At 37.7% G+C, this 14,883-nt stretch overlaps 1 protein-coding gene across 3 annotated transcripts; it reads right to left on the minus strand.

Moving 5' to 3' along the window:
- Positions 1–577: 577 nt before the first annotated feature.
- On the minus strand, positions 578–14,145 carry NEK3 (NIMA related kinase 3). 3 transcript variants are annotated; one of them, XM_035542489.1, is made up of 16 exons: positions 13,884–14,145; positions 13,247–13,474; positions 12,413–12,506; positions 12,084–12,181; positions 10,536–10,619; positions 9,799–9,866; positions 9,592–9,678; positions 8,424–8,478; positions 6,364–6,564; positions 5,968–6,037; positions 5,240–5,283; positions 4,221–4,323; positions 3,672–3,818; positions 2,459–2,593; positions 1,690–1,816; positions 578–763 (listed from the first exon to the last, which is right to left on the minus strand). In XM_035542489.1, exons 2-16 carry the CDS (start codon positions 13,361–13,363, stop codon positions 697–699), a joined length of 1,497 nt encoding a protein of 498 aa, XP_035398382.1. In that variant the 5' UTR covers positions 13,364–13,474; positions 13,884–14,145; the 3' UTR covers positions 578–696. The 3 variants fall into 3 exon arrangements, with proteins under 3 accessions (XP_035398382.1, XP_035398380.1, XP_035398381.1); XM_035542487.2 differs by having other exon boundaries at positions 13,960–14,117; XM_035542488.2 differs by having other exon boundaries at positions 3,672–3,815; positions 13,884–14,117.
- Positions 14,146–14,883: the final 738 nt, after the last annotated feature.

Consider the following 14,883-nt stretch of genomic DNA (forward strand, 5'->3'; position numbering starts at 1 on the left):
CCCTGTCAGGCTTCTCACCGCTAATGACTATTTAGTACCCAACAGCCAGCCCAAATAGCACCATTAAACTTAAATTACACGTAATGCTTCCTGCAGAAGTTTATCTCCTTATCAAAATGGGGAAAATTGTTCTTTTTAATGAACAAAGTAGGTTTGTTCTACACATGCAAATGGCATATATAAAAATCTTGCCATGGAAGGCAAAAGTTCACTCTCAGGTATTGTCAGAGGATTAACAGCTGCGTGAACTAAGCCTCAAATAATTAGCATAGCTAAATGTTCTCCATAAAATGCCCTTCAGACAAAATCAGTTATTCCTACTATGCAGTACTTCAAGACATAGTCAGGAAGAAAAACTTCATGCACAACTGTCACTTCTTTGAAATAAGACAGAGAAGGCAATTTAAACAATGCTGTTAGCACTAATGCCTTTGGCTGAATATTTCTACAAAGCTATTACCAACTCTAAATATATTTAATATCTACTTTTTTTGTTATTTGCAAGTGTTCTACCTAGAAAGGTTATTTATTATGCATCCCTCCCCTTAGTTTGCCCTACAGAAAACTTGCACACAGGTTTTTTTGACCAAGACCATTTTACTAGTAACTACAACTATTATCAACAAATACAATTTGGATTACACATATTGGTTAGCCTAACTTTCATTATTGTAGAAAAATTCCAAACGTAAGTTTTCAGTCACTGTGTTTCAGTACCATTTCCAGTTCCGACACCCAATCTGGGTCATCTTCCTCAAAGTCCCTAAAAATAGATTTCAAAATGTTATTTTGCAAAATAATCCAACTTCATAAATATATATATATTTATTTAAATTACACTATAACTAGGAGAAATACTGTTGAAAATCTCAGTGCAAGAGACTTATTTCCTGCACTACTGCAGTTGAGAAACCAGTAGGGGTTCCCTTTTGAATTTACCCAAGTAAGTTTTTATCAGAAGCAAAGAAACGTACACCAAGAAACTATATGCATTGATATTAATGGCTTGCAGTTGAACTGCAGTAATACGTACTTAAGTAGTTCATGTCCCAGTGCCACCAAAATAAACAATGACATAGACTAAGGTTTTGAGATCCTAATACCCACCCCCCCAAAGCTACATACATCTGTAAAATACAGCATTTCTGTTCAGAACATGTTGACATACTCTGCTTTTTCAAAAACAGGAAAAACTGGTCATGAACAGAAAAAGAACATAAAAATTGAAAAGTTTGTAAAAATGTCTTCAATAAGTAGGTTCGAAAGTGATTTTATTGCACTATGCATGAAAGAGTAGGAAGATTAATACACAAATACAAAAAACATACCACTAGTGAGTGGTGTTGCTGTTGTTTATCTGATTTCAAGGTCAGAGTAGAAAGATGTTTTATGCAAGAAGGGTTTGCACATTACTGTGGATATAACTTCATCTCCTACTTTCATTTTTGCAAAGTCACCAGCAAAACTAATCTGCTAATAACAAGCAACCTGTTTAATCTCAACATCATCAATAACTATAAACATAGCAAAGAAAGTATTTAAGATATTAAAATGTAGTAACATTTGATATTATGTAAGAGAGAGATTAATTGAAAAAAATACTGCTGTTGTTTAAGGGGATTTTCTTTTTGAAAAGTCACTTTAAGGAACTAAAGAAAGCGAAAATACAAGGATGTTATTTGGACATACGTGTCATCTTCATCAGATCTAGGCTCAAGTCTTTCAGAATCTATGACAATAGCTTCGTGTTCCCCATCTACTTCATCAGATGCTTCAGTTTCATCAGAAAGTGGACCTCTTAATGTATTTGCAGAAGCTTTGAAATGATAAAAATGAGCGTCACCAAAATCCTTAATTTTAGAAAAATAAAATTAGACTTATAAACACATGTCTTTCAAATTTGTCTCCAGTTTTTTGCAAATCCCAGTACAAGCTATTACCTAACTGGGGAGATAACTAATAAAACTGAAGTGGACACCAAGTATTCATGACTACATTGATGCATATCTACGGACTACTATTACCTTTTGCCATGCCATCTTACTATCCTGTCTTCAAAATAGGGCAGTACTGACTCAGTGATGGTGGATTACCTTATGGGTTACAGCCCTATTACTGCACCTCCCTAACACATACACTGTGCCGGATGGAGACTGTATGACTCTGCAGTCTCTGCATTTATGTCACAAACTCATTCAGCCTTCGAGCTGCAAGTGAAAGTCCTCCATAAAGAAATGTACAAAGACTGGAGATGTACAATCACTCAGGAATTCTTGGTTTAGATTTCTTTCTTTTTTTTTTTTTTTAAGTCCACTTTTCATTAGGTAAACAAAACAACAACAACAAAACAAAATGTGCATTCATGTTCATTTCACAAAAGACTATCTCCATACATAGGACCTATGTATCGTAAAGTCTCTACTGATAAACTTATTTGCAAAAATGTTTGGGGATTTACCTGTTTTATAAATTGTGTATGTTTTAAATGCTAAGCTGACGTCTGTGTTACTGAGAAAGTTCAGCAGGGTCCGAGGTGTTTCCTTGTTCCACTGCTTACGTGGCTTATTTTCACTGTAGTTTATAACAGAGCCATCTAGGTATAAAATCATTAATAAATACTTCTTAGATGAAAAGGCATTAGCAGCACAAATTGCAAAGAACACATTTAAGAAAAAGAAAAAAAGGGAGAAAAGTTGCAGTCTGTAGCACCACTGGCCTCTCCTAACATACTTCAGTCGACAACATCAAGAGGAAAGAAAATTAGAGATTGTAACATTACAACTTTCTGTTATGAGGGAGCCAGCGGAAACCAAGACCTCAGGTGAGGAGCCAGAGTCTCTGCAAGCTTATTTGGTGTCTCTAAAAAGCTCACAAAAAGGAGCCTGTGGCTATTTTTGTGCCTTTTAATAGCAGAACACCTAAATACATGCATTTTTCTGTCTTCTTTCACTGCCCATCATGTAACATTTGCATCTCAAATCTCATCTGATTACTCAAATCTGTATTACTTATTTCGCTAGCATTTACGTATACACACTTACTTAGAATACATCTCCAAAATCAAATGAAAAAATTGTAACAATCTAATATGGTAGGGGTCAGTTTAAAACTGAGACATTTGTCAGAGGAAATCTCATATTAAACGTTCTTGTTAAAAGCTGTTAATACAGAAGAAGGAAGAATCTCTGCCTCACATCTGAGGTACATCATCAGTAGTTCTTGTCATTGGCATTATCTGTATATTAAATGACTACAGAAGTAGAGGCAGAGATGTTATATGCTCCCAACAGAATGCTGCACTTGAAAGACCAGCAGCTGCATTCTGCATCAAATTAATTTTGCACAGTATTTTCAGCATTACCCCCACAAACGGCATGTTAAGAGGACGATTGGTAGCATAACTTTTTAGTGATGATTACAGTTTTAGGGTTGCTAATGTTATCTCTGGCTTTGCAACCCTCCCGTCACCCAAGACCACTAAGAAATTGTTTGTCTCAAATGTATTTTTTTCATCACAAACACTTCTGGAGTGTTGGTTAATAGAATATTTTAAAATTATTTTTACATCATTTTAATTATTACCTGTAAAGCTTTGGCTTTTAAAATTTGTGAAGAAGCACTGATATTACTTAAATTAAAGATGCATAAAAACACATTTAATTAAATCTTACTTTTAACCTCTTCAGATGTAAAACTGGCAGAAAGCAAGGAAGCATTTTCCAGGACATCCACTATGGTATCGAATGACCTCTTTTCCCATTTTCTCCTATGGGGATGTGACAAATCAGTAATACCTGGGAGGACTTCAGAAGTTTCTGCTGTAATTGCAACAACAAGAAGATGATAACCAGCATCTAACCTGTTTTTCATTGTCTGTTCAAACTAGTACTAAGAGTACAGCACTTCATATTTGATTCTATGGGAATAAGTCAGTACCCCTTTTAATAAGTTCAGTAAAAGGGTGTAGAATAACCCCATGCATTTATTCCGTACGAAATGTTTTCAAACAATATTTTAACAGTTTGGCCAAGATTTATATTATTTTTAAATCTCAGATGAGCAGTAGGAGTCAATACATTAATTCCAGAAGTAGCAGGCAGTGGCATGGTTTTATATAGATGCAGGCTTGTATGCTTTACGTGTTTAAGTGGCTGGATCAATGACATTTAAATGTCACTGCATAGAATGACATTCATAAGCCTTAAAACTGTAAGACTTACCCCCTGCATCAGTTTTCCTTTGCTCCTTTGTGCATTTATTCAAATCCTTAGAAATATTTTCACTTTTCAAGTTGCTATGCTTGCTACTTTCATCTTTACTTTGCTTTAAAAGAATAAGGACCACATTAATCTTTATCTTTGTTGTCCAGAAAAACAAAGCAGTAATATTAGCATGGCATTGATTATTTTAGTTTTGCTACAAGAAAGCTGGCCTAAGGATCTGAAAACTAAACTGCTGACGCCATGAAGGCAATGGCAAGTGCTACTGTACTACATCTATTATTACACTACATTTCTTGATGTGTCCCCTTCTTGACAGACAATCTTAGTTTTTGAAGCTAAGCACAAATGTAGTGATTTTTTTTAAACATGTGAAAATAGTAGGAGAATCGAGATAAACGAGTCATATTCCAAAAGAAAACAAGATGCACCCAATTATTAAGCTTCTCAGATTGACAAGCCCATTAAAAAGAAAAAAAATTGCCCTCCTGGCAACATATTTTGAAAAATATACTCAATTTGGCTGGGACAGGCTCTGCTATAATCTATCCAGAAGTGATTTCTTGGTCATCTGTGACTTACTGCCCTTCACCTGAAATCTCACATGGGCACTAAAAACTAGTGAGAATTATGTCCAGACTGGACTGTTTCTATAGCAGCCTGTTCAAAATGTGTCCCAAAAGCAAAGAAAATGCACTATTTTATGCAGTATTCCAAAATTTAGAGGTGTGGTTTTTTTTTGTTGTTTTGTTTTGTTTTTTGTTTGTTTTTTTTTTTGACAGGGGTATAATGAAATCCACTTTGGAACTCAGCTAAACGTGGAAAACATCAAAATGTTACAAAGGTGTGAAATTGAAACTGCAACTGAACTTTGCAATTTGAGTGCAGATGACAGCTGACATACTGGTCTATGGTTTGGTTTAGCCTACTAAGTTTTCAAAATGCCTTTTTTTTTTCTATAATACAGAACATTTTAAATTGCTAAAATGTAAATTTTATATTTATATCTGAATACTCACCTTACTTTCTTTCTTATTTGAGCTTCCACCAGCCGCAACACTACCTGACACGTTAAGGGACAGATACAAGAGTTAGTACATTTGGCAAACATCTGTGGTAAGGTGATGTTTGAGAGGTATGACATCATTACCACTGAACCAGGTGATGAAAATTACTCATAAGTCAACATATCTCAATCTCAACAGGGAGTCTCTCTACTATTCAGTTCCTCTGAACCTTTCTGCAGTAAAATAGTACTGCAAGTATGTACAGTTCCAGGTGCAGTTAAATTTATGCAGAAGAAAAAATAACAAATCCTCTACAAAAATTAAATAAGAAAAATAACTTGCTTCACCGTATTCTGGGAAAGAAAGCCCTGCCATATTTAAAACAGATGCAACAACTAAAAGTTTTTCTTGTTTTAAAATTGGGAAGTTTAATTCTAGCAGAACTCTAAAACTTAAAAATTTACGTATTCCAGCTCTGCACTGTATTTCTGATGGAGGGAAGCTAATGATGTACAGCACTCAGCTATGCCCAATTAAAAACCTTCTAATATGAAGCCTCATGTTGGAATGTAACATACACCCTTCAAGCATTTTCCATACAAGTTCAAGAATGTTACATTTTGAAATAATTAAAACTTGATTGCAGCATAATAATATTAATGTTTTATAGTTGTAATGAAGATCTTACAATTCCTAGGCGTTTTACCATTCCTGGATCAAGAAAAAGGTTGCTGACTTACCTTGTGGTCTCAGTGTCGTGCCTTCATGTTTTCTGGTTTCCTTTAATGTCTGCTTGAATTCGTCTGCCACCTGGAATGTGTATGTAAAGACACTAGTACAGTACCATTCTAATCTTTCTCAAGTTATTGTATATGTTATTTGTTAAAAATGGACTTACTATACAAAAGAATTGTGACAGCTAACAATGTCTAATTTTAGCAGCATCATGTCAATACTCAACTTTTCTTTTTAAAACAAACCCTTCCTACAAATATGTTTACGGCTTTTAGCATAGGACCTACACAGCAGTGCATTTCATTTGTTATATATACACTACCGAATTACAAAATAAATCGATTTAGTATCTAAAACGTAGATACTATTGTTCAAGTCCAGAGACAAAGATTATACCGTACCTCAGGAGGCAAACAGTTTTTGATAAATTTGGTCAAGCAACTTCTTGCAAGAATTGTACTGGCTGATGGACGATCCTTGGGATTTCTCTTAAACATCTGTTTTATTAGATATTGAAGTTCATAGGAATAGTGACATGGTAGTGGATTGTAGGATCCTCTGCAGATCTTTAGGATGAGGTGTTTCCAGCTTTTTGCTTGAAACTGCGTTAAAAATAAATGAACATTAGAGCACACAGTTTAAGAATAAGGTGAGAAGAAACTGATGTAATTTAAGAGCACCTTTAATATTTACTATGCAAAAACGTGTGGTATGCATCTATGTAGGCTCTCTATAACCACGCTGATTTAGATCCCAATTTGAGAATTTCAGGCCTGTAATTCAGAGGTGTGGAATAATGACCCTGTGTGAACACATCAGTAACTCCTTCATGTTTTTGTATGAAAAAATCTGGTTTTAGTTAAAACTTTATATGCAAACTGTGATCACAATACTTCTTGCAAGTAATAAGCTGTGTAACTGGTAAGAAGGTAGGGTTTACTACTATAAAGTTAGCATTGTTCAAATTTTATTTTTGTAGTAAGAAAAAAGAGATTAAAATTGGATCATCTACTGTCCTCTACTTTGTGCGCTTGAAATCAGAAAGAAACTGCAAGAGTGAAACTAAGTCAGTGAAGATGCAGATTTTGATTTAAAAAAAAAAAAAATCAACATTATCTTGTAAAGGCACAAACATTCTCTTGCCAATCTGTATGAGATAGCTTAGGCTATTACTTTTCCCAGCTGTTATCAATCTTCAGTCAGGAATTACTGCTACCAGGCACAAGTCACTGGACAACTGCAGTATCAGTGGGGACAGCTAAAACCACAGATGGCAACAACCTGAGCTAAAATGGCTGAGAACTTCTATCTCCATGCAGAAAGAGTGTTCTTACGGTAGACTCCATTGGCTCTGCAGCCAAGCATCCACAGTGTGCAGCAGCCTTTTACATCACCTCTGACAGGCTATGCAAGAACAGATATGACCATCGCGTAAAAACAGATGCATAACATTTCACTGCTGCCAAAAAGGAAAAGATGCTCCACTCCTTGACATCCCAGCTCTAAGCACTGCCTAAACAGCTGTGACACTGCCACAGACCTACTCAGCGTAACACACATCCGTGCACATGTCCTTACTACTCAGTCACAGGCAGTATGAACTTCTAAACTCCTGTCCTGCTAGCAGTTGCAGCTGTAGACAATCCTTGGCTAACACAAAGGATTTCAAGGTATAGTAGTAACAATGAAATGAAACTGATGCTAACAAAAAAAGTAAGGCAAAATGACCTTAAATTAGGACAGCCCCTTTTTCTTGCCGAAACAACGTATCCTGATAAGGCCTCTCATGTTAGCCACCTGTCTGTATGTAGAAGCCAGAGGAAATTACCACATAGGAAGCATGGCATCAGTGATGTAAACACAGTGTCCCAGAAATGACGGGCCTATAGAGCCATATATCCAGCTTCCCTCTGTCCCAGTACAACAGTGACTTGTTTGATTTGACTGGATAAGCAACAGGTTTATCAATCAATCACTGATGTGAAGCACCAAGCTATTTATTACTTATTATATTTGCCTTATTATATTGACTTATTATATTTTTGCCTCCATCTTCTGGGATCACCTTGATCCCATAAAATGCAATGCTTGTTCCAACGTCCCTACAGCTATCTTGAACCAGTCTGGCACCCGCTGGACTTAGTAAGCCCCAGATCACCTCGCTGATATTGAAGGTAACCAAGCAAGCAAGAAAGGAAAATAAATTGTTTTCTAAAAATTTAGAAGAATGATTGTTTCACCAAAGGGTTCAACAGGTCCATGAGCTGCTGAAACACAGAAGGCACGTAACGGAGAAGGGTTGGGAAGGGCAGAGCAGTACTTCCCTCTTTCAGAAGCAGCAGCAGCAGCAAATACATCGGTCAAATATGTAATTGGCTGTGAATCCATCAAAGTGCAATTAACTGCTATTTAAATTTTAAGGAATTCCAAAGTGCTTTAATAGCAATAAAGCCATACTTACTGGATGTGTAAGAGTGCACAGCTCGTACAGAATGCATCCCAGAGACCATATATCGCTGTAGGCATAGAGAAAGATGAGAGAAAATTGGAGCCAAAAATTAAAATTTAATAGCAAATAAAATAGCCCAGCAAAAGTCAAACTCACTGTGTGTACATAATGGAATTAAGTAAACTAAAATAAAGGTAAGTAATCATAAAAGTCAATACAATAATGTGTTTAGCCTCTCCAGTGGAAAGAATCTTGCTTATTTTAACCCATCCTACAGTAAATAAGGATGACTGTCATACAATTGTAGTTGGCTTTTTATTCCCAGAACGTCTCCTAAGCAATTTGCTTTGATGATATTTATCTCTTTCTGTACTGCAGAGCCTTTGTGCTACATGGCCCTAAACAACAGATGGCAGCCACGGGATCCTAATTCTGAGAGCTGGAATTCTAGCCCCTGCCAATAAACATTCTCCTACTGGGAAACAATCATGTTCTTCCACAGCAAGCAAGTACTGCCACCTGCAAAAGAAGGAACTTGATGCTATTCCTGTGAGAGAATCAGATCAATCTTAAGCACTAGAAGGCTCTCTTCTCCCCTGTGAAAATGAGTCATTTTGGAAATCAGATTCAGGTACAACTAGGGTCACAGAACACACCCAGGGGAGGGGATATAAAAGGACACAGTAATTTGGAGTCTGTGTGGAAGCTGTGAACACGCTACTACTAGGTTGCTCACAGAAGTTCTCACATAAGAACTGGAATAACTGGGCTCTATAAATCTAAGAGTCATTGGATCTGTATCCATTATCCCTGAATTACCAGGACAGGCAAGAAGAGTTTAAAAATAGGACAAGCCAAAAGAAACATACACATATGTATATGTGCACGTACAGACGTGTATGTTTGTGTGTTTGAATGCGTGTATTTACTCTCACAAAAGCACAGGGACGTCTGGACACCTCGTTTTGAACTTCTAAGGCTTAAGTTACTGTACTTTCAGTTACCTAAGTAAAGAGGAACTAAGGCCTTTCCACCCAAAAAAACCCCCTGAAGTTACCCCTTGCTCAGTTCAATACTTTCTCCAAACCAAATACAGATCAGCTACACAGCCAGATTTAAATAACAATAAAAAGACATGTATCAGTCAGGCATTATCTGTGACCACCGAAAACATGAATACCTTTTGTTGTTGTATGGCATGCTCTCCCATATTTCTGGAGGTACGTAATAAGGAGTTCCCACGTACGTGCAAGCATATGCCGCAGGACTATTGAAATGACAAAGAGAAGTCACACGAAATGTAATGCTTTAAAACATTTTGTACTACTTATATACGATAAAAAAAAAAAACTTTACACCACTGAGATCAGTGGAGATATCCACATACTGTGCAAGAAGACACGCAGATCCGAAATCTCCCAGTTTTACTTTTCCATTTTGAGTGAGAAAGACGTTCTGCATTTCAACAGAAGAACAGTTTTACATACTTAGATTTTTTTTAGAATGTATCTATTTTTCTAGGAAATGTTTCTGCAGTTTGTATACAAAGAAAAGAAGAAGATGGTAATTTCTGATATTTTATATTTCCTTTTACTTGCTTTACCTAGTACTTCTAGACAAAAAAGTTAAGAACTACATTTTGTTTAAAGGCAAATGGAACAGTTATATAGGCCCAAAGCCACAGCATCAATAGCAGAGAAAGAATCAGACCTTAGAAATGCCTTAATCTCAATGCTGTACTCAAAACCCTAAGGTCACAGTTTCTTCTGAATTTCTATCTTTCTGCTAGGAAATTGTAAGAAAAAAAAAAAAGCCAAGACATTTACAAACTGTTTACTCCATACACATTTTTCATGGTTATGTTACTGTTTTAAATTACCTGCAGCCTGCCACAAGCAATTGGTGCTATCAGCAGTGTGGATATGAAGGGTATAGCTATACTTAGATGATGTTTAAGGCCACAATGTTACATCATTCCATACACCCAGCAATTTCATCTACGTAATATTCTTTAGTTCAAATGAAGAATATAGCATGTAGCAGCAACAGCAATTTATGGAAGAGGGATTTGAACATTTGCATGCAGAAGAGCTTGTAAATGGCAAAAAAACTTGCACGCTTCACCTTGGATTTGATATCCCTGTGCAACACACGTTTATCATGAATGTGTTTCACACCCAGGCACATCTGCACAAACCAGTGAAGGATCTGAAAAGAGTAATGGAGAGTTATAATGGTTCAATACTGTATGTAATGATTACTTCACCTATAGATTAAAAAAAAAAAAAAAAAGCACGTTCAGAATACCCGGCAGTTAGAAGTAACTCCAGCACAGTGTCCTCCAGTTCCCACGAAAAGACTGAATTCTTTAAGGAAAAGCATAATTTAAACATGGCAGAAGGAATGCTTACTGCATCTTGAAAAATCTAATAGTATATAACGATAACAAAGCTAGGGAGTCAGTACAGGGCACTCTCTGATGGTCATTATCACAGAATGGTTTGGGTGGGAAGGGACCTTAAAGACCATCCCATTCCACCCCCCTGCCATGGGCAGGGAGACCTCCCACCAGACCAGGTTGCCCAAAGCCCCATCCAGCCTGGCCTTGAGCACCTCCAGGGATGGGGCAGCCACAGCTTCTCTGGGCAACCTCTGCCAGTGCCTCACTACCCTCTGAGTAAAGAATTTCTTACTTTTATCTAATCTAAACCTACCCTCTTTAGTTTGAAACCATTCCCCCTTGTCCTATCACTACACTCTCTGACAAAGAGTCCCTCCCCAGCTTTCCTGTAGGCCCCCTTTAGGCACTAGAAGGCCGCTATAAGGTCTCCCGGAGCCTTCTCTTCTCCAGGCTGAACAACCCCAACCCTCTCAGCCTGTCTTCAAAGCAGAGGCTCTCCAGCCCTTTGATCAACCTCGTGGCCTTCCTCTGAACTTGTTCTAATATGTATAATTATAAGCATGCCGATTACAATTCCATAGCAAATAAGCAGATTAAAAAGCCTTGCACTGAGATAATATATTGTTTCTAAAATGAAATGTATTATATTTAAATGTACAAAATAAAGTTCCTAGAGATACTTGGACAATCTAAGTATTACATTAGGTGAGGATTCTGCTCTTTTCATTTGAACTGAGATGATGCTTCTAAACGACAGGAAGTCATTTTCAATCACTACGGTGTAACTTTGAACCTTCTCTGAAGTAACTTTATAGCTTCTCTGATAAAAGGAGTTAATGCACGCTGAATGCTTCAAACGTTTAACTGCTACATATTTTATTTAGTCTCCTGGTTATTTTCATTTATCTCATCAGAGGGCCTTATTTGCTTCCAATTTGCAGTATCTCTTAATGGGCTCTAAATTCTGACTGAACTTTGTGTTAAATTTTTCCTTGATTGCATAAATTTATGCATTCAAACCTGTCTGTATTTTTAACAGTCTGTGCATTTCGCAGATACAGACAGCAATTTTTTTCTTACTCCTTTTACAGTCCAGTACTTATCTTGTTCTGCCGGAAATTATCAAAGTAGTGTTTTTCTTCTATCTGTAAGTATCTTGTTTCATTTAAGGTGTTTGTATATCTATGGCTTGTTTTATGTGACATAGTATGCTTCGGTTTACATGAAGAAGGATTGCTAGGTCCTTGTTTCAAAACTATGTCTTTTCTTACCATGTCTTCAGGGAACAACTTTCCTCTTTGGTGCTTAATCTTTTGCATTAGATCTCCATCATCACAATATTCCATCACTATATACAGATGTCCATCAGCTAAATTTTAGGTAATTTAAGAATAATTAGTAATTTAATGAACAGGATAAATATATTATTGTTACTATAAAACTCCAACTACATGCTATATATTATCTATTCTAATAAATATGTATTATAAACATGTGCTTTGTTTACAACATTTATGATAAACAACAAAAAAAGTAACATTGATCCCCGAGGAGTACGCAACTTTAAACAAATACAGATATTTTAAATTGTTATATTTACCTTCAAATGATTCCTTATAGGCAACAATATTTGGGTGCTTCATTTTAGCCAACAGAATAGCTTCCTTCCTAGAGTTCTCTACATCAGATGAAGACTGCAAATTTAAGTACATTTATATAAAGGTTACTCTTGTAGATTTTCATATATACACATGATGGACCTCATTTCTTATAAGAATTGTTCTTCAATTTACTTTTTTCAGTTATTTTAACAAGTCCTTTAGAAACTTGAAAACTCCATCATTTTTAATATAAGGGGTATTATTAATTAAAGACTTCTTCCTGGGTGTCTTCCTAGTTCAGTTAATGATTTACTATTTTAACAGCATAGAACTATGTAACAACAAATCAGCACACACTGACTTTGGAACAGCTGACAGCTGTATTGTGTGAACTCAGCATAAAACCAAGTGCCCAGGTACTAACTTCCTTTCAGCCTCACTAAATCCAGTGTCCCCCATTTTGTGATTTTTTTGGTTACCCAAATGCAGAGCAGGTAACCTGAATAACTGCTTTTCAACAATAACATAAGGCTAATTTCTTCCTTAGGTATTACAGATGAAATCTAGATTCTAGTGAAGTTGATGGGAATCCAGTCAAATACATCAGGGGAACAAGCATTTAATCCTATCACCACACGTTTTCTGGAACAGAACAGGTTTTACTATTATTCTGCATATCAAATCAGATGAGGTGCAGCCTAGCTATACCCCATGCAGATGCCTAATAAACAGAACTCTCAGCAAAGGTGTTCAGTTTCCAAACTGTATGGAGAGTTATGTTTGTTTGTTTGTTTTTAACGTGGATAGGGAGGTGATGCGTTTGTAACACTTACCATAGGAAGTCTTACTTCCTTCATTGCATACTTCTGGTCAGTAATTTTGTGATGAACTAGGAGAGCTCTCCCAAAGGATCCCTCTCCTAATACCTTCAGTACTTTGTATCCTTCCATTTTTATAAACTTAGGTTCAACGCTTCTTTTCAAACATTCTATTTCACAGGATTATCTTCTAAACTTTGTCATGAACTTGATTCACTTTTTGACTTTTGTCATTAATACAACCTGCATGAGAAAAAAAAAATAAGGGCAGATGATAAATGCGGTATATTGGTACTTACAACTGTTCAGCATTATCATAATACAGTTCTCATCACTGTTACCACGACTGATGAACACTTCAGGAAATTCAATTCAAAGCAATCTTTTTGTTCCCTGTGCTTTCACAGATAATGCCAAACAAAACATAGAGGCACAATAATGTACACGATAAACTTCAGGCTTTCAGAGACGATTCTCACCCAAACCTGCAAGAAACTGGATTGTGTACTGCTGCAAAAAGGCTGATGGTGCACACATGCAAAGACCCCTACGACTCGCAGATGCACAGAGCGTGCGGTCTCCTTAAAACGTAGGTATTTTTAGCTTTCTAGCTATGTTTCAAATATTACTTTGCATATATAGCAGCACTCACAGCTTAAACGGCTTGATGAATTGTTTTCAAGAGGAGCATCTCAGGGCACACTGGGGGTTCCCGGTGGTTTCAGTACCTGCAGTCACGGCCTCGTTGCTTGGGTGAGGGGGAGCCGAAGCCCCGGGGGAACCCCGAGGGGACCAGGCGGGGCCGAGGCCGGTGCCCCCGGCGCCAGGGTTGGGGCCAGGGCCCGGCAAGCCGTGAGGGGGACGAACGGCGAAATGGCCGCAGGCGGGCTCTGGGAGAGGCCCCAGCCCCGATCCCAGCCTCTGAGGCGGAGCCGCCTGGGCAAGGCGGGGCCCGGCCGCGGCGGCGTGCGGGGTGTTGGGGGCTGCGCTGTGGGGTGGGCACGGGGCGCTCCTCGGAGCAAGGGAGCGGGGCCGAGGCCTGAAGTTGGTTGACCATGAGCTGCCCCAAACAGCACCAGGCCCCCCTGCTGGTGCTTTCAGAGTTTCTTCGGAGTCTGTTGCACAAAAGCCAAGAGAAATGAGTAACAATGGAGGGAATAAATAAGTAAATAATCCAATAAATAAACGTAGAGTGTGGGAAAGTACTAATGAAAGTGGAGCTAAAGCCTAACAAAGCATAGAAGTTTCTGGTATTCTGTCCACTGGAGTCTGATTTTGTTTCCAGCACTGGGTAAAACACTACCTCTTTAGAGTGCTCCAGAACAGTTAAAAAAAAATAAATACATCACCCCAAGCCTCACTTGGAGCAGTCCCAGTCAGAGCGCTAAATAGACCAGAACTGATGTGATGCAGATGTGACACAGCACCTGATCCTGTGAGGCAGCAACGTTGAATGCTCCAGAGGCAAGAACCAGCAACACCAGCTTATACCGTGTCCTGACTGGGAACTGTCTGCTTCAGCATCACACCCTGTAGTCATGAAGTTCCCTCAGTGGATGCTTGGACTTCCCTGGCAGTGATCAGGAGAGGTCTCTGAAGAAAATGTAGCACAACAGTACACATCTAACAAGAACCCAGGCTTGGAATGAACA

This window comes from Cygnus atratus, chromosome 1 (genome assembly GCF_013377495.2).
Source record: "Cygnus atratus isolate AKBS03 ecotype Queensland, Australia chromosome 1, CAtr_DNAZoo_HiC_assembly, whole genome shotgun sequence".
Taxonomy (NCBI): Eukaryota; Metazoa; Chordata; class Aves; order Anseriformes; family Anatidae; genus Cygnus; species Cygnus atratus.